The 27806-nt window shown below is 35.5% G+C and overlaps 1 protein-coding gene across 3 annotated transcripts in view; it reads right to left on the reverse strand.

Moving 5' to 3' along the window:
* Positions 1-27806, reverse strand: part of LOC129719063 (tensin-2) — a 252846-nt gene that overhangs the window by 134215 nt on the left and 90825 nt on the right. For all 3 annotated transcript variants that reach the window (XM_055670423.1, XM_055670422.1, XM_055670424.1), the window contains 4 exons: positions 15687-16055; positions 15440-15567; positions 7163-7791; positions 6950-7096 (listed from right to left, as the gene is read on the reverse strand). In XM_055670423.1, coding sequence (XP_055526398.1) covers positions 6950-7096; positions 7163-7791; positions 15440-15567; positions 15687-16055 — 1273 coding nt within the window. The remainder of the gene's footprint in view (positions 1-6949; positions 7097-7162; positions 7792-15439; positions 15568-15686; positions 16056-27806) is intronic.

Raw genomic sequence — 27806 nt, forward strand, 5'->3', positions numbered from 1 at the left:
TTTTAAACTATCATTAAAACTACATTTAGTAAAAGAGAAAAAAAAGTTAACCCTATCGAAACAGTTAATAGTTACACACGTAGAGCGGACACCGGTGTAAAATCTGATAACAGCAAAGGCAAGCAAAATACTCTGCAAACAGACAATTTCACGCTCAACACATAATGACACGATGTGCCCGGGATGTGGTTTTATTCGGAACAGTGGTATTATGCAAATGCGTTCTAGGGCAAATTTTGTCGAGCAACACTTGCCTCGAATCACAAACGAAAATGGAGCAAGTCGAGACAGGAAGCAAAATAAGGAATAAAATTTCTGACTCAATACTAATTTTCTAAAAGGGCGTAAGCATTTTATTCAGAACCCTGTAGTTCAGAAACCTGTCTCGATATAATTTGTAGGGAACCAATTATCCAAAAAAATATACACACCAAAAAAATTGTTTTTTTTTCACCAGAATAAATTATAAATAGGCACTTAATTTTTGAAGTAGAATACTTCTCTCAGGAAATTCGGCTACATAGGGATGTGAATTGAAAATCTAAAACCGAAAAAAGTGGAAAATATGTCCAATTTCAAATGCTAATAAATCGGTTAGTATTCGATGGATTTCCTTCGTTCTTGCAGCAATAGATTGGAAAATCTTCTAAGATTCTTCCCAAAAGAAGACAATTGTAATTTTATTATTCACACTATTGTACTATTGAAAATAGTCAAACCTTGTCAAAACGAAAAATTCGACCTCTGATTCGTCGTTATATGATTGCTTCCCAAGTACGGTCGACAAAATCATATACACTAAGGTCGCTTTATACGCGGGGGATACGTGCCGCGTAAAAAAAACCGCGTAAATTCCGGAATCCGCGTAAAAAAAACCGCGTAAATTCCGGAATCCGCGTAAAAAAACCGCGTAAATTCCGGAATCCGCGTAAAAAAAACCGCGAACATTCCGGAATCCGCGTAAGAAAACCATCGTTAATTTTGCATTCCGAGTGAAGGGGAACCGTAATCCGGGCAAAAAAAATACCGCGTAAATTCCGGAATCCGCGTAAAAAAAAAACCGCGTAAATTCCGGAATCCGCGTAAAAAAAGCCGCGTAAAAAAAACCGCGTAAAAAAAAACTGCGTAAAAAGCGACCTTAGTGTACCTTGCAATTTAAGACATGCTATTTGGCCTATATAGGAGTCTGTTTCAGTCGGAGCCGCTCATAATAGTTCTAGAGAGAAACAACAGCAGTCGTCCTCCCTTAGCAGCAGCACTAGCAGTGAAGTGGATACCAGCGATGGCGGAAAGCGGCCACAGTCATGGCGTAGCAATGGATAGCGCACTAGTTGCAGTGGATTCCAGTAACGATAGCAGCCGGGCCAGCTTATGCAGGGACAGTGGATACCAATGACAGCGTATAGCGGCCACAACTGTGGCATGGCTATGGATAGCGAACTAATTGCAGCGGATCTCAGCATCGATAGCGGCTGATGCAGTGAGGCACTTTAGTGAAATGCAGTCTCTGTGCGATAGTGGCCACTAGTAAATGCATTCAATGAAAAGTTGACTCATTTTGACAACACGTGAGCCGTCTAGTTTTGAGTGTTAAATCAGCTTTTCACTGTTTATTTTATCACAAGGAATATTTTATTCACACTGTCAGTGATAACGCAAAGATATGATCGGCATCTTATCCGATACTAAAATGAACAACAAATTGTTCTTTTCAGGACGAAAAAAAATTGATTGAAGAGTTAATATTTTATAATGAGTTAATCCACATTTTAAAATTTGTAAAAGTTATAAATTTTACTTCATCTCCGTGATTCAAAACGTACTGAATTATCTTTTCTTTCAGTCATGAGCACGGCATCCGAAAAAGTTTCATCTCAAAATTTAAAAATTGTCAAGCCCCAACCATGACAAGCAACTTACTATATAATTGAAAATGGTCAATCCTTGTTGAAGCGCAAAATTCAATTGATCTGATTAGTCAACGTTTATTTACTAGAAAAAATGAATGACACGCAAGCAGCACGGGTTATCTTTCTTGTAAAAGTATTCTACTTCAACCTTGCGGTCGTGGCTTTTCATACAACCCTCCTGTTTTTTTCCAAAAATAAAGAAATTTTTTTTTTCCAAAGAAACCTGAAGTTATAACAAAACTTTTGTTAAAAAAAGTTAATTGAACTTTCGTTTTTCAGAATGTTTGTTTTCTAATATTTCTACAATCTTTCTACAGTTACCTTTCTGTATGCTTTCTGTTTTAAGTTTTTTGATATTAAATTCAGAAAGTTAGAAAATACCCACCGAAAAATTTTGTTAGCACAAAAACAAATTAAATCTCCTTGAAATTTATTTTTCGTTGACACTTGACATTATTCCAGAACTGTTGGTAAAAAGTACAGGGTGGGGGGGACGTGAGACGAATTTTATCTTTGGGTTTTGAATATATTTTTTGTTTTTATTGATAAAAGAATAATGAAATTCAAATAATGCAACATGATTCTGAAAGTTATTTCAAAGCATAAAGCTAGTGGTGACTAACTTTCCAAATGCATCCGTTTTTGAGATGGTAAACAATTTTGAGATATTTTTTAAACATTTCTGGAGCTATTCTGAAACATTTTTGAGTTATTATTGATACAGTTCTTCAAGATTTTACGATACATCTTGATTATTTTTGGGATATTTTTCAAACATTCCTAGAACACTTTCAAAACATTTCTTCGATATTTTTATAACATTTAATTTTTGAAACATTTCCGGAACATTTTTAAACATTTTAGATATTTTTAAAACATTTAACTTTTAACACATGGAATAATTTTGAAACATTTATAAGATATTTTTGAAACATTTATAAGATATTTCTGAAACATTTATAAGATATTTTTGAAACATTTTCGGGATGTTTTTGAAACTTCTCAAGTTTATGCAAAATTTCAGGAATGTTTTTGAACTATTTTTTATATATTTTTTAAACATTTTTGGACCAATCTTTAAATATTTTTGAGAGAATTTTGAAACATTTTTGAGGAAAATATTCCTGAGATATTTTTTAGACATTTTTGAATCATTTCTGGACCATTTTTGAAAATTTTTTAGATGTTTTTGAAACATCTTTGAAACATTTCTGAGATATTTTTGATGCATATTTTCATTCCCGAGATATTTTTGAGATATTTTTGAAACACTTCCGGACTATTTTTGAAAATTTTTTCAGATGTTTTTGAAATATATTTGAAACATTGCTGAGATATTTTTGATACATATTAAGAACTTTTTCGAGATGTTTTCGATACCCTTTTGGCACTTCTTCGAAATATTTTTGAAACATTTCTGGAACGGTTTTGAAACATTTTAAGGATACTATTGAAACATTTTTGAGATATTTTTGTAACATTTTGGAGATATTTTTTTAAACATTCCTTAAACATTTTCGAAACATCTTCGAGATATTTTTGAAACATAGCTGGAACATTTTTGAGATGTTTTCGATACATTTCTGGCTCTTCTTTGAAATATTTTTGAAACATTGCTGGAACGATTTTGAAACATTTTTGGGATATTTTTGAAACATTTCTGAAACATAATGAAACATTTTTTTGAAATACTTTTCAAACATTTATGGAACAGTTTTGCAACGTTTTTGAGATATTTCTGAAACACTTCTGAAACGCATCAGAAACCTTTTTGAGATGTGTTTGATAAACTTCTTCAAACTTGCAAGTTATTCAAGTTATTCCCGAGATATTTTTGAAATATTTCTGAAACGTTTCGAAACATTTTTGGAATATTTTTTGAACATTTCTGGAACATTTTTGAAACAGTTCTGAGACATTAATGAAACATTTCTGAATCGCTTATGAAACATTTTTGTGAGATATTTCAAACATTTTTGAAATACCAAATTTTTGCGACATTTTAAAGACATTGGATCAAAATTGGTTCAGATATTTTAATTACGATTGCGAAACATTTTTCAAGCATTTTTGTGACATTTTTGAAATATTTCTGGGATTTTTGAAACATTTTCTAGACTTTTTTGCGATGTTGGGATGATTTCTATTTTTGAACATTTTCAAACAATTACAATCGAGACATTCAGAACGGGTTAGTTTTGAGCTATTTTGGAGTCATTTTCTGAGATATTTTCTAAAAATTTCTGAAACATCTTTAAAGCACTTTAGAAACATTTCTGGATCGTGTTGAGATATTTTTTGAACATTTATGAAACATTCTCGAAACATCTTTGAAACATTTTCGAGACACTTTCGAAACATTTCTGGAAGCCTTTTTAGATATTTTCAAAACATTCCTAGAACATTTTTGAAACAATTTTTGAAATATTTTTCAAACATTTTTGGAACAATTTCGCAACATTTTCAAGATATTTTTGAAACACTTTTGAAACGTTTTTGAAATGTATTTCAAAATTCCCTTCAAGATTTCAAACTATTTTTCAAACATTATCGAGATATTTGAAATATTTGTAGAACGTTTCAAAAAATTTCTAGCACTTCTTTAAGATACTTTTTGATAATTACTGAGACATTCTTTAAACATCTTTTATAATTTTGGGATATTTTTTAAACATTTCTGTAACATTTCAGAAAGTTTTTAAAAAAATTTCTTGAAGATTTTAAATTATTTTTTTAACCATTTTGAGATATTTTTCCTCTTTTTTGGAATTTTTTTTTGAAATATTTTTGATTTTTGCGACGTTTTGAAGACATTTTTTAGATATTTTTAAACTTTTTTGAGACAGTTTTGATTTATTGGAGTTATTTTGGAATTTTTTTTTCAAATTGGTTGAGATATTTTTTGCAAGACATTTTTCAAGCATTTTTGAGACAATTTTGAAACATTTCTGGAACATTCTTGAAACATTTTTGCGATGTTGCGATGATTTTTTGCTGCGATTTCAATCTCTTTAACCATTTGAGATATTCTTGAAACAATTTTGGAACATGTTTGAGTTTGAAATTTGAAATATTTTCGAGGCATTTTAGCAACCTTTTTGTGAAACTTTCGAGACATTTTTGAATTAGTTTTGAATTATTTTGAAGTCATTTTAAAAATATTTTTCAATATTTGTTATGATATTCTAATTATGTTTTGAGACATTTTTGCGATTTTAGAGACATTTGTTCAAATAATTTTTGTGAATGTTATGAAACATATTTGGAACATTTTCAAAACAATTTTGCGACGTTTTTTGAAACATTTTTGAGATACAGTAGAAGTCGACTCATAGAAATAAAAACTGATGATTTTTGTGTGTTAAAGATGTGTTTTTTGAACGATATATTTCACAGTTTGACGAAAACTGTTATCTTATTCTAACATCAAGAATGTTTTACTCAGAATTTTCAGTTTTTTTACACTAAACAGAAGAGGTTGTGTATGAGACATGACCGCAATGTCAACGTACGATTACAGCACCCTGTCTTATGTTAATGTATTTCTTGCAATAGGTTATGGTCTGATGTTATGGTCCAAAACTTTTGTCTTCTGTTTTTCTGTTTTTTAATTAAGTTGTAGCGATACTTATAAAAATAGTACAAAAAACACATAAATTGAAAATATATATTTACGGGAAAGAAATTTTATAACTTTATAAAATGTTTAAACATTTCGAGAGTGCAAAACTGGTTCCAGGGTCCTCAAATTCATCCTCTATCGTTATTTGGATAACGAGTTCGACAAAGTATCTTGAGATTTTTCAACAGTGACGTTTTCAAGAGAGCCCGAATTAGACATTAAATCCTTTTCATCATGGTAATAACTAAAAGACACTACTGCTGGCTCTTCCGATAGTACCGTATCCCATTTATCTCAAATAGTTTTTCTTCGAACAAGTTCGGTTAAAGGCTCGTTATCTTTTCCATTTAGAGCGAAACCAGCCTTTCGAAACAATTCTGCATAGTTTCTGCCTTAACATTGACGATCCAAACCTTGGATATCAACTTGATGGTATCCAAAACGGTAATGGCTGGTTTCTCCTACCAGAAGCGAACTTAATAAAGGTGTTTTCCATGGTTTACATGTGCTTCGAATTTTTGATGATTTTTCAATCAAATGGCCGCAGTATGGATGTTGCATTTGAAGGAAAAAACACAAGCTCAATGGATTTGAGTTTTACCTCAACAGTTTTGGGATGTATTGCGTAATTATCTAAAAATATTAAAATTTTCCTGTTCTCGTCACTTTGTTATCAAGTCTTGGTTTGTTATCAAGCTTCTAGATCCACTTTATGAACAAAATAAACGTTATCCAGATTTTCGAGTTGGCTTGGTACTGTACCGATTATGACTTCTTACAGTGAGATCGAGCCTATTATCGACAAGTGCTCATGTTCTTTTTCTCGAAAAGTTTTCATCCTGAGGCTTTACTTGCCATTTTTCGCGGTTTTTCTGGAGCGTTGAAACTGTATTTCAAGGAACATGGATATTATTCGTTATCTATAACACTTTTGCACGACTTGAATCGTACTCTTCGATTATCTTGATCCTTTTGGGCACTGGTCAACACACTCAGTTTCCGTTTATCAGTTTTCTCCATCTTCAGCATGGATGATAATTTAATTTATTGTTTAACACGTCTTCAGAACTTGAAACTTGAAAATGATATCGACTCATAGCAACCAAATAATAAACATAGTTACCGAGTGGGGCCGTCGATCAAAGGAGGCATTGAGTAAGGGCGATTTTATATGGGAAATCGGAGGAACTGAAGATATCATCGAGAAATGGAAAATAATAACTTGCAGAACATAGACTGTATAATAAATTTAAGAGCTTCCAGAAATTATGGCGTGTAACGCTTCGGAATAAATGCTGCTCCGCATCAAACGAATCACATTGCCTACTCAAAGGCGCAATGTTCGTCGCGTTGCACTGCTACGCGTCACGTCGTCTGCGTTGTCGTCGCACAAGAAATGAAATGTAACTTTACTTACCCTCGTTGATGGTCTCCAATTGATCGCCACCGTCGATAATCGGCTCTATCCGAACGAGCGGATTCTGGAAGACAACAATCGCACTCCTTTCGTTTGGTGTTGTATTGAAGCACAGTGTAACTTTATGATCGGCTGGAAATCGTTCATCTGAAAGACAAAATTCACAGTCCCCTTATTAGTCCTGCGTTAATAAAAACCAAAATCATTTCCTACCGTCACAAGCCAGATCCAGCTCGGCCTTGGCGAATTGTACTTCCCTCTGGGTTATGGCACAGGTGTGAAACTGCACAGCGGAGATCAGCTCCTTCTCGTCGTGCAGCTTGTTGTTATTTGGTATGATCTGGTAGCAGCGGATCAGGACGTCACCCCGCAACCGCAGCGGATGTTTGATCTCGTAGATAAACTGCCGGGTGGTGATCGGTATCACGTAGATGTCCGACGTGAACAGACACCGGATGCCTTCGTAGATTTTGATAAAACTACGCCACTCGCTGTTCACCGTGACGGCCCGATAGTGCAGGCAGGGCGGTGACTCGACGATGATGGTGCGCAGAAACAGGGACGACGAGTTCATCTTGATCGTGCCGGACAGCAGCCCGGAAAAGTACTTGATGTACCGCCGGTGTGAGGGAACTCGTAGCGGACCGGCGATTGACTCCAGGAATTTTTGGGTGGAGTAGATGTCCAGATCTAGCCACGTTGGCGTGCGCCTTCCACCCGTCGAATCCGGCCCGGGTGATTGCAGTGCCTTGCCGCGGCTGGACTGCGGGAAGTTGGAGCCGCAAATTTTCTGATACTCCAAATAGGCGGCGATGGCGGCTCCCAGGCGTTGTTTGTCTTCCCTGAAAGGAACATAATTTCCAGTTATTTTCACTCGTATCGGTGTCAATTATGGATTATGAGGTAGAGACCCATTATCGGACCATTCTCGCATGATACCGAACGACCTTTCCGGGCAAAAAATTTGGTCATTCACTTGCAGTCGCAACGGCGGTAGCCATTAATAATTATCGTTATTAGTGTAATTATTATTTTCTGATAATTAGACGTCTTCTGAGATGAGCTGGCGGCATTGCGGTCTTCGTAATCATTAAGTGCGCGTATACGAAACAAACCAAAAAAAAAAATAAATAACGCGAAATACAAAACCGTGAATTATAATTTTGTCGCTTTCGGCGTCAGAGCCAGCCAAGGGTAGGTACTGATTTTCATAAATTACGCGCAATGGATTTTGACCATTTCGGGCGGTTAGAGTGCAGTCCACGAAACCGCCAATGGTTTGGAGTCGCGAAAGGATCGCCGCCGCTTAATTGGATATATTGATTGCCTATCGGCGGGAAAATCGACCGGCCGCCGCTGGAGAGTTGTACATTACAACAGTGCATTAACACCGGCTGCAGCCAGATCGTGAGAGCAAAACAACGAATGGAAGTTCAAAATGCGGGTCTCCCCTGAAGCACTGTTTTCGGGGCGAAAACAGAAGAGACAATTCATTACCTTAATTATGTCACTTAGATTCCGCCAGAAGGGTCTGAGTTGAAGATAATTTTACGTTGTCAACAATGATACCGTTTGCTAATATTGAAACTTTGTACTTGTTTTGTAAAGTGGAATATATCCAAAGTAGGATATAAAAGAATGTCTGTGATAAATTTTCGATGGTGACCCCAACAAATTGAATAAATTTATTCAAAAACAAATCAGAAAAAATGCTGAAATAGGTGAAAACTAGAACAAAATAGAGAAACGTCAAGTACCTATCAACGATAATTAAATAAAAATTGAAAATTCTTTTATAATTCCCTGAATAGATATATCCATTTGAAAAATTGACGAATGAACTTTCGAAAACTCCGTGTCAAAAAATGATAGGTTAAAAACAAAACTTTCGAAAACAGAAGCGTGAAAATTGAAAGTATCAATAGTTAAAACAAAAAGTTGAAATTGCCATCGAGAAAGTTCAACTTGAAGAACAAAAACAAAAATTGGGGAAAAAAGTTGTGCAAATCCCGGAAATTGAAAACGAACTTTGAATCAAGAGAAAGACATTGAAATCAATTAGCTGATTAATAAACGAATTTCGATTCGAATTTCGATTAATTTTCAAGAAAGAGGGTAAGACGTGAACCAGTGAAAAAAAAATCCAAAATAAAATGCGAAGTAAATCTTTGGAAGGCAAAAATAAAAAGTAATAAGCGAACGAGTATAAAGTAAAAAGTAAAAAGTGAATAAATAAGCCACCAATGAAGAATATTAATAGTTAAAGTGAGATGGCAAGTAGTAAAAGTAAAAAATATAGAATAACAGTAAAAAAGGGTGTTATGAGGCAGCTAGACTTTTTGTTCTACACTAATTTTGTGGGAATCGGGCCAGCCATGCCTGAGAAAAGTGAGTGAGTTCAAGTAGTCTTCGGAATATGTTCCTTTTCATTGCTGGATAACATATTTTTAAACATAACAGGCAAAGTAATAGTCCGATTGCAAAACAAATCAATAGGATTTTGTAAGACTACTAGATCTTCCATATGACACTGATTTTATGAAATTCAGTTAAGCCATCTCTGAGAAACATGAGTGTGATTAAACAGTCTCGAGAACACGTTCTTTCCATAACTTTCGAACCGCATGTTTAATCTTGATAAAATTCAAAAGTTAAGGGTATTTCAGGTAGCCCGTTCATTTGAAGGCAATTTTGTTCAAAACGATTGTGTAGTTTCTGAGATAATGATGTTTCATTATTTTTACATTTTGATATATAACCTGTAAACTAAAAATCCGATTATAATCAAATTGCAAAGGGTCTTATGGGACAAGAAGACCTTTCATTTGCAATTAATTTCATGAAAATAGGTTCAGCCATCTCTGAGAAAAAAGAGTGAGAGTAAAAAGTTGCACATACACACACATACAGAAAATGCTCAGCTCGTCGAACTGAGTCGAGTGATATATGCCATTCGGCCCTCCTGAGCACCTTTATACCTTCAGTTTTTGCAGTGATAGCTATACCTTTCTAGAAGAAAGGCAAAAAGTAAAAAGAAAAGATCGAAGCAATCATGATAAGTGTAAATTAAAAATTAGTATAAATAAGAAATAAAAAGTTACAAATAAGAATTGAAAGTAATGAAATAAAAATTGAACAATAAAGATAGAAACGTTGAAGGGAAAACATGAACATTACTGTAAAGTTATAAAAAAAAATTTAAAACTAACAAATAAAAAGAAAATAGTACGAAGTTATATATTATACAAAATAAAAAGGAAAAAAATAAAAAGTAAAATATAAGAAGCGGGAAGTGGAAGAAAAAAATTAAACGTGAACAGTAAGCAAGAGAATAAAGAGTCAAAAGTTGAGTTGAATAAAATAAAAAAGTAAGAAATAAAATTAAACGACGATAAAAAATAGAAACTAGAAAGCTAATAAATCGAAAACTTGTAGACTGATTTTTTAATTTGTAGTTTTTCATATTGAAACAGTGTGTCGAGATAAAATCTATTGATCAGAGTTGAAAACTGAACATTTAAAAACAAAAGGTCAAAAAGGGAAATAAAAACAGTGAAAAATAGGCAAAAGGTCAAAAGTAAAACGTACTCAGTGAAAAAATAAAAATAAAATAAAAATAATGATGATGAACCAAACGTAAACCAGTAAGTGAAAAGTCTAACGTAATAAGTACAGAGTAAAAAGTTTAAAGGCAAAAATAAAAGTAACTAAAAAGGCAAAAATATGCGAAAATTCGGAAGTTGAAAGTAAAAATGCAAAAGTTCAATATAAGTAAAAAGTAGAAATAGTAAAAAGTAAACAAAAAAAGTATAAAATAAGAATTTTTCGAACAAGTTGTATTTTTCGTCCCATGGCTTACATTTTAGGTTTAGTGAAGTAGACAGTGTATATTATTCTAACGTACGTTGGTAAGTAACCATGAAGAGTAAGTAAAAAATAACCAGTTAAAATAAAAAAATAAAATAATGAACAGTAACGAAACGACGAAAAACATTACCATTGTGAAGTAAACTAAAAAAACTAAAAACTAACAAGTAAAATAAATTGTTAAAAATTCTACACTACGTATATAAAACAGAGGTGCCAGCAAAGAGTAAAACGTAAACAGTAAGTAGGAAACCAAGAGTCAGAAGGTAAAATCCAATCAAGAAACAACGTTAGAAATGAGAAATCAAAAATCTTATCGAAAAGTAAACAGCCGAAAGTGAGCTATAAAAAGTAGAAAGGAAAATGTGAAAGGTACAAGTGAAAAATCAAATGATAAAAGAGGTAAACATTGAATCTTCAAAATCAAAACATCTTAAGTGAAACGGTAAGTCCAAGATGAAAAGTACACATTACTAAGATATGAATAAAAGTAAGAAATTAGAAAATAGAAAAGTAAATAATAAGCGATTGTGTAAAAACTAAATAAAAAACTAAGTAAAAAGTAAACTGGTTGCTACCAGAGAAGTAAGGAGTACAAAAAAAGTAAGAGGTAATAAAACAGTTAAAAGTAAACAAAAAAAAACCATCAGTTGAAAATAATATTAATAGCAAAAGTCATAAGTAGAAAAAAAGTAAAAACATTGAAATATTAATATATTAGTAAAAAAAGTGAAAACATTAAATTATTAATAATTAGTATTAAGAGTAAACAGTAAAAACCCATCAGTTGAAAACAATATTAATAGCAAAAGTGATAAGTAGAAAAAAATTAAAAACATTATGATCAAAATAAACAAGTGAGAAGAGAAGTTAAAAGTAAAGAGTTAATTCAAAAGAGAAATGCAAAATTTAAAAATTAAATAAAAAGTTAAAGATTAAAAGGCACACAGGACAATGTAAAACGTAAAAAATAGAGGATCAAATGTAAAAAAGAAAAAAAAACGCAGAAAATAAAAAAATGATTTCAGTAAAGAGAAATTGAAACCAATAAGGAAAAGTAAAGAGTAACTAGAAAACAATCAAATGTACAAAGCATGAAGTAATAATTTGAAGGAAAAAGCGGAATGTAAGAAGTAAAATAAATATAAAGTAAAAAGTATATAAAAAGTATGAAGTGAGAGATAAAAAATGAAAAGTAAGAGGAAAATACAAAGTAAAAACTAGAGAATAAAACGTACAACTTGGGATGTATAAATATAAGAAGTTAAAATGGAAGAGAAACAAAAAAATAAATGAAAAAAAAAAAATACTGTTGAATATGAACAATGAGAAGACGCAAGTAACAAGTAAAATTTTTCGAAAACTAAAAGCTAAAATGTGACAAGTTGAAAATTCATAATTGAAAAATAATAGTATTGGTATGAGTAAATAAGAAGAATATAAAAATCAAACAGTACACAATTAATAAATGGTATTTTATAGAGAAGAGGAAAAAAGTAATAGGTAGATAGTAGGGAAAAAATAATTAAAAAGTAAAAGATATTAATAAAAAAAAAAACAAGCAAAAAGTAGTGAGTAAAAATACTGAAGCCAAAATATAGAAGTGAAAAGTAAAAATAAACGATGTTAGAAATGGGATAAAAAATGTAATTAATCGAAAACAGATTGTTTTTCCCTAGAATTGTAATCTATTCTGTCGAAACACCGAAAACACTTTTTATAACGAATGTTGAAACTAATAAAAAAATCGACTACCAGAAGTTAAAAGGTAAGCCCCCAGTAAAAAATACACAATGAAAAACAGAAAAATAGAAATGAAAATAAGACGCCAAAAAAATGAAAATTAGGAAAAAAGCGAAATGTTGAAAAAAAAAACTAATTGAAATACCAAGTAAAAATAGAAGTACAAAATAAGAGGTAAACAGTGAACAGCAGTCAGATAAACGAGGATCATAAAAAAATAGTTGAGGGTAATATTAGCACGTGAAAAGAACAACAGTAAGTAGTGACTACCAAAGAGTAAGAAGCAGAAAAAATAAGATGATGGTGAGAATTAACAAGTGAAAATAAAAGTAAAATGTAAAACCAAAAGATAGTTTAAAAATTTAAAAATAATATCAAAGTAAAAACAAGGTGAAAAGCAAAAATAAAAGTAAACTGTAGAAGGTATAGAATAATGTAACAAGAGTGAAAAGTAGAGAAAAGTAAAAATTGACAAGAAAAAATAGTAGAGAGTGAATCTTCAAAGGTATAAAAATAAAAAGTAGAATGCAAAAAGGTGTAAAGCAAAAAATAGAAATTCAAAAGCAAATAGTAAAAATAGAAAATAAAAAAGTTAATATAAAATACAAAATGTAAAAACATACAAGTGAAAAGTAAGAAAAACAAAATAACAGTATCAAAAATAAATAAATAAGAGTAATAATAAAGTAACAAAACAAGTGAAAAAAAAAACAACAATAAGTAGTGATTAGTAAAAGTAATAAGTTGAAAAAATAGTAGAAAAATGATGGAAATAAATAATAAGTAAAAATGAAAGTAGAAAGCAAACCATGTGAGTTTTTTACCAGAGAAGTAAAAAATTGAAAGTAAAGCAAAAAAATGAAGAGTAAAAAATAAAAGATAACGAGCAACACGTAAAGAGCAGAATGTAAGAAGGAAAAAAGGTGCATATAAAGTAAAAAAAGTGGAAAATTAAAGGGGGTAATTTTTCAGAAAAATAAAAAGTAAAAAATAGAGAATAAAAAAAAATCGTTTTATAGCGGCATCTTGAGGGACCGTCGTTAAAGAGATAATGTCGTAATGTCGCAATAAAACGAAACATTTCAAGGAATGTAAATCAGAAGAGACTATTGAGAATGTCGCCTATGAGGGATTTGTCGCTATATAAATTATCCTAATAGAGGTACTGGACTGTATAATTAATCAAAAGTCAAAAATTAAAGCGAAACAAAAAAATAAACTTCAACCGTATTGAAAATAAACAATTAGAAAAATAAAAATGAAAAAAAAGTGTGAAAAGTTGAAAACTAAGCATCGAAAATATTATTATAAAACACGGAGAATTTTAAAAAATCAAACTGTACACAACTAGTTAATAGTAAAAAGTCGAACAGTAGAAGTAAAAAAAAAAAAACAGGGTAAAAAGTAAAGAGCGAACAGTAAAAGTAAAAAATTGAAATTGTAAAGTGTTAGGGATAAAATATTTTGTTATTTTTTATTTAAATTTACTTATTGACTATATATAGAAATTAAATATCAAAAACACTTGATTGTTTCTAATTATTAAATCAAATTTCGTAATAGAACAAACACGGAATTGATTGAAAACTGATCATTTGTGGTATCATTTGTAATCCTAATAAAATGGATAATCTTTGGACAATGCAATGATACAGTGGGTTATGTTTCAAGGCTGCATATTTAATTTGAAATGCAAACATGACTCTCTCATCGCAAAGCAAAAAAGTTAAGAAAAATGTCCATGTCTGGATGCCGAAGGCCACATCTTGTATGAACAAAAACAATATTGCTACTTCCTCCGAGCCATAAAAAATCTACAAGCTCGAGGGGCCCATAAATCCCTACTGATGCATGCTTATTTGTACAATTTTTTTTTTCACTCCTCCACTGTCAACCACCAAAAATTGAATTTTCATAAACACATACGAGTGATGTATGTTCGCAAATGTTTCCCTGCCATGTCGGGAGGAATTCTCGCGATGATGACGCTGCAAATAGCAACAAAAAAAAGTCATCCACTGCAGTTGCCCACATTTTGCATGTCCGGAACGAATGCATTTCGATATACACGTTCGTGCCCAACTTGAACCGTGCTTTAAACAGCACAAAAAAAAGTAATGCTCTTGGACTTAGCAATTCACCGAATCGTCGGTCGTCGGCAAACAAAAAAAAAACAAACTTGCAAATATAATCGCCGTCGTCGGGGCGTGTATCGATTGCCAAAAAAGACAAAAAACCTAAAATTAAAACCCCAAACTATCAATTATGAATTCATGAATAATTCATGGCATGGAACCGCGCGCAAATCGGGTTATTTCTGCGGGATCGCGTCACGCAGCCGCCGATGAGAAGTTAAGAAGGCTTACTGTACACGCCTGACGACAGTCTCATGAGCAATCAAAAATGTTCGAGGCATTCCGGTTTTTGCTTAATAACTGTGGCCTTTCGAGGAGAGTTCGTACTGGACATAGGCCAGGAATTAACATTTTGATCGAGTCTGTGCTCAAATCTGATCCTAGCGCGCAGCAAAACGGCTGTCTCACATCTGCATCGCAGATCGGCTCCCGGGTTCGCAAAGAGGTCTGTGGCCTTTCCCGGCGGCAGCAGCAACCGGGCACATAAATTACCGACCGCCCCCCGTGCCGTGTGCAATGGCACAACGAAACTGCAATACTGGAACATACGTTCCAGTAAACTCAAATTAAATTATCACCCTTGGTGGCATAGATAGACGACGGTCCGATCGTGGTCTAAAGTCTCGCTAGCTGTGCCTGGAATCCGTTTGATAGACAGTCGGAAGACAGAACAGGCGGCGGTCTCTCTTGAGACACCATTCAATAGCCACCGGACTCCCGCTGGAAAAGATGCAAAATCGCTCACCTGTCCTGCAGCACTACGATCTTCTCTTTGCCACTGCCAAGCCACGAGTCGATGTGTTTGCACAGCTCGCAAAGTTTCTCCAGGCTGATGCTGGCTATGCACGACTCCAGGTCGAATATCCGGTAGTTCTGGGGAGGAGAAGAAAAAAAAACAACATTCAATGATTGGCACCGGTTTGATTGAATGATTGAATAATCAGTTGGCGTGGAGGCTCGTAATTAATTTACGCCACATCGCAGAACTTTACCTTTTCGTGCTTCTGCTCCAACATTTCGATCAGCTCCCGCTCATGCTCATCCACGAATCCAGGACTGCCGGTGGTAGTTCCGTTGCGTGCCCTCCTGGCGGGCAGAATCGATGCCAGTACCCGCTCGGTCACGTAACTCAAACGGAGAGCGGCTTCGTTCGATCCTGCAGAACCGTAACTGCTGTTGCCACCACGCTGCTGCTGTTGTTGCTGCTGCTGATGGTGCATCGAGTAATTATGGTAATGATGGATGCCATTGCTGGTGGTAGTGTTATTGTTACTAGCATTATTTACATGGCTCAGACTGGAGGCCGGCCGGGATTGTGGAAGATGTTTCTGCTGCTGCTGCTGATGCTGCTGGATCGGGAGCTGAAATAGATGGGAGAAAAAGGAAACGATTAATTGTTGCTAGAGTGAATCTGTGGTAGATTGTTGTTTGTTCGGTTCAAGTGGCGGTGTTATGCAAACAAACTGGTTTCCCTTGAGGCGTTTTGATAGAAAGTGCCAATCTTGGGCTAAGATTTATTTTCAGCTCACTGTGTGCGGCTTACCGTTAGACTGACATTCATGGTTCTGGAGGTTTTCGGTGTCGGTTGATTCGATTACTACCTACAGTAAAATTATGAAAAGAACAATGTAACATTTCCGAAAAATCTCTTACAGACGAACTTTTATATGTAGAATGTGCTTAGTGCATACTTGAAAATTGAAATAGCAAGCCTGATGATAATGACACATTCTTTATTGCTGTTTATCTCCTTCAGCCTCATTTAACTTCACAGTTAAAACATTAATTTGTTTTGTGCCGTGTCAAATAAGGCTGATACAAATTTCGAATTATTTTTATGTCCAAGGTTATCAAAGTTAGCAAAGGGGGCGGCAAAAAAATAAATAATTTTGCACCGAGACGAAAAAAAAGAAATATCTTTGATCAAAGTTTGTGTGCAAGTTATGACGTTTGTAACTTGCATTCAAATAAATGTTGAAAAATAACAGTTTTTTATTATCATTATTTATTTCGCTTGTCTTTTGACGACACTCTCGCTGTCACTGGACTTGTTTGTTGCTAAATAAAGCATTTAAGCTGTCGGAAAACCAATAAAATGGACAAAACGGTTTGAGCTTTTTTTTCTTCTTCCCCTTCCAATATTCAAGGTTTTTGAAGGGGGGGGGGGGGTGACATAAAATGAAAATTAAATTTGTAACGGCCTAAATGTTGTGTGAACAAAAAAAACTTTACTTTAAAAACTTTGTCTTAATGAGGGGTGATGGGGCAAAGCCTTTGTATATAAATCTGGGGTTTCCAGCTTTACTAACAAACACGTAAAACCCCTATATCTTCCACACAATTTTACATAAAATTACTGATCCATGACGTATCAACGTTCAGACTATTCTGTTAACATAATTTTTGCCCTAACTTTGACATTTTTCAGGAATCCTCTCAATATTATTACAGATTCGGAAAGTTCACAAAATTTCATAATCATAATTGTGTCCAGTAGCGTAGTACCTAAACCCTTTCACATAGCTTTTTACCTTTGTTTTTATTTTTCAATTCTATGGATATCTCAAAGCAGTCATAGTTTTACCCTTATGATCGATGTGCACAGAGCACCAAATGTCTTAGTAATGCATAAAACTTCAAGATGTGGTGTTGTCTCAAAACAATTTTTTTTTGCAAAAATATCTGGTTTGAAAACTTTTTGACTCCCTTTGAAGTCGATCCAATTTTTTTATCGAAGCAAAACCAGATTTTACCGATCCATGCATTTCTAAAACATTTGGCACAAAAAATTAAAACAGTGAAGCTTTGACCGCTTTGAGGCACGACTTCCGGAGTTCCGATTGCAAAGGCTGGGCTCATCTTTTAGACCTGGACCAGGAACATAAAACACATAATCCCCTGTACATGCGGAGATAATAACGACCACTGATCCAAGTCTGTTGCTAGATTGATTTTATTGAACTAATTCTACTAAAAGCCTGGAGCGAAACAATTTTCTGTTCCGATTTTTCTCCCTGCTCTTTTCTACCTTTTAATTGTTGCACTTGAAAGTTTCATCGCTATTCTTTTTTTTATTGCCTACTCATTTCGCTGTCATGCGGTGTCATTGTGGAAAACAAGGTGTCTAGTATCAACACTTTATTCTAGCGAAAGAATCCCGGGAAAACATACTATATCAGACTATGCAACAGGAGGTTACATCTGTCTAAGGGAGTTAAATTTTGTGACTATACCTGATTCCGGGAAAGAAACTGCTGTGCGATTGAGGTGAAATTTTTTCGAGATGACAAACATTTTTGATATCAACCGCAAAACGAAATTTGAAAAGTCGATGTCCATTGGCATAAGCAACAATTCGAAAGTTGTTCTGGATTTGACCATTGACCATTTCAATCAGCACATACGTTGCACGGTAAGTGATATCGCTAATTAAGCGGGAAAACACTTCATCTTTCATATTTCATATCTACTACAACACAACCCGTAATAAGAATACGTGATATGAGCGCGTCAAACAATCCCGTTTTATTACATGAGAGTCATTGATTTACGTTACTCTAATTCTCTCGCTCTCTCCCTCTCTCGCTCTGCCTACCTTTCTCTTCAATATTCTCAATATTCGCATTTTTTTTTTATCAAACGTTAAGTTTGAAACGTCACTAATGGTTGACCCATAGTTAATGAAACTTTATTGAAAACATTGAAGTGAGCTAAGCAAAATTTGATCTTAGTTTTATTACAGGTACACTAAAGTCTTTTTTTTACACAAGGGATGCGTTCCAAATTTGTAGGGAACCGCATAAAAAAAATCAAATTGAGATGCAAATATAACGAGAAAATCGTTTTAAAATGTTTGGACCTCGTTTGAATATGATAGTGGTCAATCTAGAGACCAACTTAACATTTTAAATTTTCAATAATAACACCAAAAATTGTCATTTTTTTTAGACAGGTATATGATTACTTTTGGCTTAAACCGAAAACCTATTTTGCGATCATTTTTTATTTAGGCCTATAAAAGAGGTTTTTTGGCCTTTTCTGGCCTTAAGAAGTACTTTTCGGCGATTCTGAGCTTGATTTGGGTTCATTTCCTATTTTGGACTTTTCTGGCCTTTAGAAGGGAATTTCAACGATTCTGAGCTCAATTTGGGATCATTTTTTATTTTGACCTCTTCTGGCCTTTAGTAGCACCTTCCGGGAATTCTGCGCTTATTTTGAGATCATTTCCTAATTGATCTTTTCTGGCTTTTCGTAGCACCTTTCGCTGTTCGGAGCTTAATTTGGGATCATTTTCTATTTTGGCCTTTTCTGGCCAAAATAGAAAATGATTCCAAAACAAACTTCTGGGATTTCAGCGATTCTGAGCACAATTTGGGATCATATTAAGTGGTTTCGAACTAGGTCATTGGATTGGATTTGGATTGAATCTGAATTGGATTTGGATTGGATTTGGATTGGATTGAATTGGATTGGATTTGGATTTGGATTGGCTTTGGATTGGATTTGGATTGAATTTGGATTGGATTTGGATCGGATTTGGGTTGGATTTGGATTTGGATTGGATTTGGATTGGATTTGGATTGGATTTGGATTGGATTTGGATTGGATTTGGATTGCATTTGGATTGGATTTGGATTGGATTTGGATTGGACTTGGATTGGATTTGGATTGGATTTGGATTGGATTTGGATTGGATTTGGATTGGATTTGGATTGGATTTGGATTGGATTTGGATTGGATTTGGATTGGATTTGGATTGGATTTGGATTGGATTTAGATTGGGTTTGGATTGGATTTGGATTGGATTTGAATTGGATTTGGATTGGATTTGGATTGGATTGGGTTTGGATTAGATTTGGATTGCATTTGAATTGGATTTGGATCTGGATTCAGTTTGGATTGGATTTGGATTGGATTTGGATTTGGTTTGGATTTGGATTATATTTGGATTGGATAAGATTTGGATTGGATTTGGATTTGGATTAATTTTAATTGTATTTCGATTGAATTGGATTCGGGAAGAATTTCGATTGAATTAGGATTGAATTTGGATTGGATTTGGATTAGTTGTAATTGTATTTGGATTGAATTGGATTTGGATTGGGTTTGGATTGGATTTGGATTTGATTTGGAGTGGAGTTAGATTGGATTTGGATGGGATTTGGAGTTTATTTGAATTCGATTTGGATTAAATTTGAGTTGGATTCAGATCATATTTGAATTGGATTTGGATTTGGGTTGGATTTTGTATAAATTTGTTACTGTAGGGTAACCGCTCCTATATTCATATCAGAACCTATCATCTCATCACACTTTTTTGATCAATTTATCGTTAAATTTTACCATATTTTCAAAGTAGAACTTTCAGCCACTTGAGAAAATCGGGAAGCAAATAGATTTACTTTCAAAAATTTGTATTTGTATTTTACAGTAAATTGGACAAATGAGAGAAATAAGATGAATATAGGGGCACCAAGCTGTTGAAATTAATAATGGAGCGATTACCCTATTTGATATTGAAATTCACAGAAGTATAGAAGTTTAGTGTTTCATTATTTCGATAAACTATTCAATGTATACGTAGGAAGTATCGATATTCCCGTATCAATTTAACTAATCTATGTATACAAAAAAGAATTTCCGTCTGTCTGTGTGTCTGATTCTTATAGACATGGGAATTACTAAGCCGATCGGCGTGAAGATTTGTATGCTGGGGTTTTATGGAGCCGGGGAAGGTTTAAATGATGGTTCGAGACCTTTCCCTTCTCTGGAAGGGAGGGCTCTCATACAAAAGAAACACAAATTTCTGCACTCAAAAACAGATAAATAAATGGAGCCAATTTTTCTATGGGAGGTTTTTAAGAACGAGAAATGTTTCTATGATATTTTGACATACCTCATTCTTCTGAAAATGGGAACTCTTATACAAACAAAACACAAATCTTTACATAACTCGGGAAATAATAGAGCAAATGAGGCGTTATGATTTGAAACCACGGTATGATTTATATTATATCAATTTAATATGTGCAAAGTTATTGTTTCAAATTTGTGATATGAAAAAAAAAAATTTTTTTCACAAAGTAGGGTAATCGCTCCATTATTCATCTCAACAGCTAGCTGCACCTATATTCCCCTTATTTCTCTCACTTGTCCAATTCACCGTCGAATTCCTACAAATTTTTGAAAGTAGATCTATTTGTTCTCGAATTTGTCAAGTGTTTGAAAATTTTACGTTGAAAATATGGTAAAATTTGACAATAAATTGATCAAAAAGGCGTGATAAGATGAATATAGGTACTGAGATGAATATAGGAGCGGTCACCCTATATATTTTGGAAGGACAAAATTATTATCTACAGCTTTGCCAAAGACACTATGCCAATCACACAAACCGTTTTGACTGTAAAAATATTTCAAACTAACTGACCCGGCAAACTTCGCCCCGCCTATTTTAGTGTTTATTTTATTAATTTTAAACATTTTAAATTCATTGATTCCTTACGATTTGTTTATATCGTTTGAAATGATTGGTTTTATCGGAATGACAACATCCTCACCTCTATTCCGGATATATATTGGGTGCATTCCAGTTATTTTCGTTGTTTTCCAGAAACTGAAAGTGATTATCTTCGAATTCAAAATGGTGTCCAGGGTCAATGCTTGGCTTCTTTATATCATTTCGATTACAGACATATCCATATGTAGTAGTATTCGGTTATTTTCGGCTGTTTCCCAGAAATTGCCGTTTTACAATTCAAAATGGTGTCTGAGGTCAAATGTTTAGCTCCTTGCATCATTCTGGCTCCGGTGATACTCATATTTGGTGGTATTTGGTCACTTTAGGCTATTTTTCAAAAACCGTAAGTCGTCATCTTGGATTTAAAAATGGCATTTGGAGACAATTTCTGGCCCCTAAGCGTCATTCTGGTTTAAAAAACACCCATATTGGGTGTTATTTGGTCATTTTCGGCTGTTTTCCAAAAACCGGATGTCATCATCTTAGAATTCGAAATGGTGCCTGTGGTCGATTCTAGCTCCTGTGTGTCATTCTGGTTCCGAAGATACCGATATTGTATGGAAATCGACCATTTTTGGCCGTTCTTCAGAAACCGAAAGTTGCCATCTTACAATTCATAATGGTGTCTTAGGTCAATTTTCAGCTCCTTGCACCATTCTGGTTCCGGAAATACTCAAATTGGGTGGTATATGATCACTTTAGCCTGTTTTCCAAAAACCGAAAGTCATCATGCATGTTGAAATTAATATCTGACCTCCGAGTGTCATTCTGACTTCGGAAACATTCATATTGAAGGGTATTTGGTCATTTTCGGCTGTTGGCCAGCCACCGGAAGTCGCCATCTTTGAATTCAAAATGGTGTCTGTGATCGAGTTTTAGCTTCTGTGCATCATTCTGGTTGCGGAGATACTCATATTGGATGGAATACGGCCATTTTTGGTTGTTTTCCAGACACCGGAAGTCGTCATCTTACAATTCAAAATGTTGTCTGAGGTCGATTTGTGACTTCAGTGCATCATTACGATTCCGGAAATACCCATATTGGGTGGTATTTGGTAATTTTCCGCTGTTCCACAAAACCGGAAGTCACCATACTGGATTTCAAAATAGCATTTGAAGACAATTTCTGGCCCCTGACCGTCATTCTGGTTCAAGAAACAGCAATATTGGGTGTTATTTGGTCATTTTCGGCTGTTTTCCAGATACCGAAAGTCGCCATCTTGAATTTCAAAATGATATTTGAAGACATGCCAGGATAAAGAAGGGTGTCGAAACATTATGGACATGTCTGTCAAACCTAAAAACATTCACCTGCCAAATTTCGTTCCATTTACTTGATTAGTTCTCGAGATAAGCAGAAATTTGTGTTTCATTTGTTTGGAACCCCTCCCTCACAGAATAAGGAGAGGTGTCGAACCAAATTGGGTGTATTTGGTTGATTGGTTCTCGAGCTGTGCGAAATTCGTGTTTCATTTGTGTGGAACCCCTCCCTTCCAGAAACGGGAAGGGTGTCAAACCAATATGGGGATATTTGATACTCCTTAAAACATCCACGTGTCAAATTTGGTTCAATTTGCTTGGTTAGTTTTCGAGATGTGCTGAAATTTCTGTTTCATTTGTAGGGGACCCCTGCCTTTCAGAAGAGGGAGGGGTCTCGAGCTATCTAATTACCTTTCTCGACCCTCAAAACCTCTATTCACAAAATTTCACGCCGATCGATTTAGTAGTTACCATGGGCGCAACTAAGGAAAATTTCTAGGGGGGGGCTAGTTTTCATGTATGTCATTTTAAAAAAAGAGAAAAAAGGGTTTATATATGCTTACTTAATAACGCTTAAAATAGTATCGTAAAAGCAGAAACAAATCACTTAGGGATAGAATCTCCGAAGATGTACTGAATATCTTGAACACACCGTCAACGCCAAGCTCTTTCAGCAACACTGATTCGTTGTTGAGGAGAGCCAGATTTGGTAAACGGCTGGGCAGTGTTTTTTAACAGTTCACCCGTACTAGTTAGATTAAAATAGAGCCCAGTGTGGTTCAAGGCATAATGCCCTATTCCTACCTCCACGTGGTACCGACTGGGATACGAGCAACCAAGGAAAAACCGGTGAACCGGTGGGAACTTGGTCGTATGCTGATAGGAAGGGGTAGTTGTTCTCCTTAGAGAGCAGCTTGTCTGCGCGTCTACCCCACAGGCTAGGGGCGGCTCAAACAGCGACTGATCCGGACCGGACGGTTGAACTATGAAATGCGGTGTCTCGCCAGCTACATCTATGGCGGCAGCTCCGTCGCGAGACTAGGCATCGCAGCCCTAGTAAGGCAGCATACTAAAATCAACATACTACGGAGAATCAAGAATTCAAAACCCAGCCGACGATTATTTCGTCGCAGGCATTAGACGAAGCAAATATTTGCTATTTTTTAATACAGAATTTATTTTGTGCAAATAAAAATCGTACCAAAAATAGCAAATATTTGCGTCGTCTAATACCTGCTTAAGGACGACGATTAGAAGCTCAGTACATGTAACAGTAGATCGCTTAACGACCCGGATCTCGGATCGTTGCGCTCCAGGAGCTTTGACGGAAAGGAGAGAAGGTACGGTGGATTTGTGGCCGCAAGGCACGATAGCTGCTCGCGTAGAGACATCAAGATCGTCGTTGGGGACATGAACGAAAGGAAAGACTTATATAAGCCGGTTATCGGCCCGCACAGCCTGCTATGCACCAACTTCGCAGCTTCCCGCGGATTAGCAGTCCAAAGTCCTTTCTTTCCTCGACCAACGTGCAGCAAAACAAATTGACCACGTTCTCAACGACGGCCCGTTCTTCTCAGACATTAAGAACGTACGCACCTATCACGGTGATGATCGGACATGACCACTTCGATACAAAAAACTACAAAACCCTGATATAACCGGTAGTCCTCTACGGAAGTCCTTTTGGTGTTTTCGAACAGAAGGTGCCTATCGGCGAACAGAAGGTGACTATCTACGATGGAGCACAAGCGGACGACGGATAATGGCGACAGCGCATGAACCATGAGCTACAAGCGCTGCTTGGAGAGAACCCCATTGCACACCTGGCGAAAGACAACAGGTTGCGGTGGGCCGGTCACATCGTAAGAATGCCGGACGACAACCCTGTGAAATCACTTCTCTTCAGCAACCCTACCGGCACAAGGAATTAAAGGGCGCAGCGTGCATGATGGCTCGACCAGATCGAAAGAGACTTGCGAGTGATGTGACACGGCTGGGGAACGGGTGAAACACAGCCCAAAACCAAGTAAAATGGCGACTTCTTGATACATCACGAGTTATTACAGCTCTCGTCTGACTGGTAAGGTGAGTAAGAGAGCAAGGGTTGAGAATCGATTCTGGGTGCAGAACTAGTTCTTAGCCAATGAATGACGACATCTCAATTTGTGTTGATTTTGATGCTCTGATAAGTAATATGGAATGTAGATATATTGAATACAATCATTCTCTGGGAAATTCTAGGGGGGGCTAAACACTTTCTAGGGGGGGCTTCAGCCCCCCCGTAGTTGCGCCCATGGTAGTTACCAAGCCTATATGGATCAGACAGACAGACCTGCACTTTTATATGTTAAGATTTCCCATAGAGTGCAATTAAAAAAAAAATGAAAAAAGGACATTTTTTGTGGAACTGCTTTATGCCGATAACGTTTATGATTGTTAGCGGACTCTGGGCTTTGGTAAATAAGTAGCTGTGTTAACGCGTAGATGATCTGTTTGGAGAGACTTTATGCGGTGAATGGTTGCAGAAGAGAGCGACAACGTTTGAGCAAGCATTGAAATCTTGTTTCGTATAAACATCGGGCAACTTCGATGTTTCCTAGTAGTTAATCTATTAGCACAACATAACGGAAACTTTCCATACGTTTTTCGAATTTTCCATATTATTTTTTTGCATGTTCTACGTTGAAAATTCGAAAAGGCAGTCAACCAAGATCTTCTTTTCGTGTCTTTGTACTTTTCATTGTATTTATAATTAATATTTGTACAACTCATATTTTGATGATCATATTTATATTGTATAATGATAATATCTATATTGTAAAATAAGTGAATCCTGATCAAAACTGCACCCCATAAACAAAAAGAATCAACAACACAAGCACAAACTTATATTTCAATAAAGATCAGAACGACGCAAAATAATCCTCAATAAATTAAATTATGTAAATAGGAAATCTGTAATCTGTATATAAATAGGGCCATTAAGTAAGATGTAACATGTAACGAAAGTTTTATGTAACGACACTCGGGAGAATACCTCGATAGTTAAAAAAAAAATCACAGGAGGGTTGTGTGCAAAGCCACGACCGCAAGGTTGAAGTAGAATACTTTTACACAGCTCTACTTACGGCTGTACATTAACCTACGGCCGGGCGAATCGATTCGCGCCGCTTTTCGCGTTTAGCCTGGCAGAGGCCTAATGCGCACGGCCAACACAGTAGAAAGGTGTTTTCACATTGAAAATTAGACTCGGCTTTACTTTAAGTGTTGACAAATGCATCTACCGCTTATACCGCCGCTATCGTACGAAAGCGCGTCGTTTCATGTGGGGAATAATATCAACAACGAAAAATGACGCGCGTCCAAGCACACCCGAACTGTTTCGCCGTGCTGCTTCCATTTACTTCCTTATAACATCCGCCTCCTGAAGGTACCGGCTGCACCTACCGCTGAGGCTGTTACCATACTGCTACTGGTACCCAAAATTATTAACTTTTCAAATTAAGTGTTTTATTTGTCCTCAAAAGAACAATTGTTCAATTCCATATCGGATATAATGCAATCGCATCTCTGTAATATTACCGACAGTAATATTCTTCTGAACAAAATGATCCAACTTTTCCATTAGAGGAAGTGCCGGCTGATGTACGGCAAAAATCTCGCCCGCGTTGGCGTTCGTTCTCAGGCAGAGACCTGAGACGTGGTGACCAATCACAGGGCAAGTGATTTGTGAAGTAATTTGAAGGCAGCCATTGGCGCAACCCGGACCGTCCATCCAGCTCACCTTCCGACTAATGAATGTAGCTAGTTTTCCCAGAAACACTCTTTTATAGCCGAAGGGTGCTACGAAATTGGCCACGCCTTTCAGTTCAGTTTTACCATTTTTAAATGTTCTTTAGACGAATTATTCCACATTTCGCATTTAATTTTTGTATCCAGCGAATAAACACCGATGGTGCTCTCACACACGCAACGGTTTTAACCCTTATTGCGGTTTGTAACATCAAGCGATTTCGTTTGCTCGCTGTTGCGTGTTGCATCATGTTGCAACTTGGCAGCTGGGAGACGACGAAATTCTGTTGATGCTGATTGATTAAATCGACTTCATATTAGTTCTGCATAGTCGAACTAACTGCTTTTGTGAATGCGTTCTAACAGGGCAGTATATTTCAAAGTCGGTTATGCTGATCGCAGCCTTTGCGTTGCCCCTACCGTGGGAGGGTTTACTAAATAAAGTAGAAATTAAACAACTACAACAGAATTTGATTGCATCCCGCACAGAATGTCCGCTTGTGTTGATGCCAGAAAATTATTAACCTTCAATTATTTGTTTATTTGCTGATCGCAACCTTTGAACTGCCCTAACAGTGGGGGAATTAGGATACACGGACAACATGCACTGTGGAAGCCATTTAACTTTCAGTAAATAAGACGGGTGCGACAAATTTAAATTGCTAGGATCCAACAAAGAATCTTGCTTGCGTTGTCAAAAATTATTAACTTTCAATGACTTGTTTATTTGCCTTGAAAAAGGCATTTTGATGTTCAAAATTTGATTTCCCAATGCCAATCTTCATGCTGCCCCAACACGGGGGATAATGGCAGTCTGGCGACACACGCTGAGAGGAACCGCGCTGCCTCTGAGACGTGGTGACCAACCACAGGGCTAATGCTGTTGCTAAGAAAGGATGACTGCTGTTGTCGCTGTCTAGAACTATTATGAGCGGCTCCGGCTGAAACAGGCTCTTATATAGGCAAAATAGCATGTTTTCAATTGCAAGGTATATGATCCTGTCGACCGTGCTAGAGAAGCAATCATATAACGACCAATCAGAGGTCGAATTTTTCGTTTTGACAAGGCTTGACTATTTTCAATAGTACAATAGTGTGAATAATAAAATTACAATTATCTTATTTTGGGATGAATCTTAGAAGATTTTCCAATCTATTGCTGCAAGAACGAAGGAAATCCATCGGATACCAACCGATTTATTAGCATTTGAAATTGGACATATTTTTCACTTTTCTCGGTTTTAGATTTTCATTTCACATCCCTATGTAGCCGAACTTCCTGAGAGAAGTATTCTACTTCAAAAAATAAATACCGAATAAATCTCATAAATCAAAAATAAGTCAACCATTTGACTAACTTGGATGATAAAAACAACAAGGCACATTCTCAAATCAACATCCAATTAGCAATTTGAGATGTTTTCCTAATTTATCGATTTGATTCGAATCTGACCGAATTTTTTTCGGAAAAAAAAATTCTGAAACTTGAAATGTATCATAAATGACTGTCGACTAAAAAATGAAGAAACTAACCATAGAA

The sequence above is a fragment of the Wyeomyia smithii genome, chromosome 1 (genome assembly GCF_029784165.1).
Source record: "Wyeomyia smithii strain HCP4-BCI-WySm-NY-G18 chromosome 1, ASM2978416v1, whole genome shotgun sequence".
Classification (NCBI taxonomy): Eukaryota; Metazoa; Arthropoda; class Insecta; order Diptera; family Culicidae; genus Wyeomyia; species Wyeomyia smithii.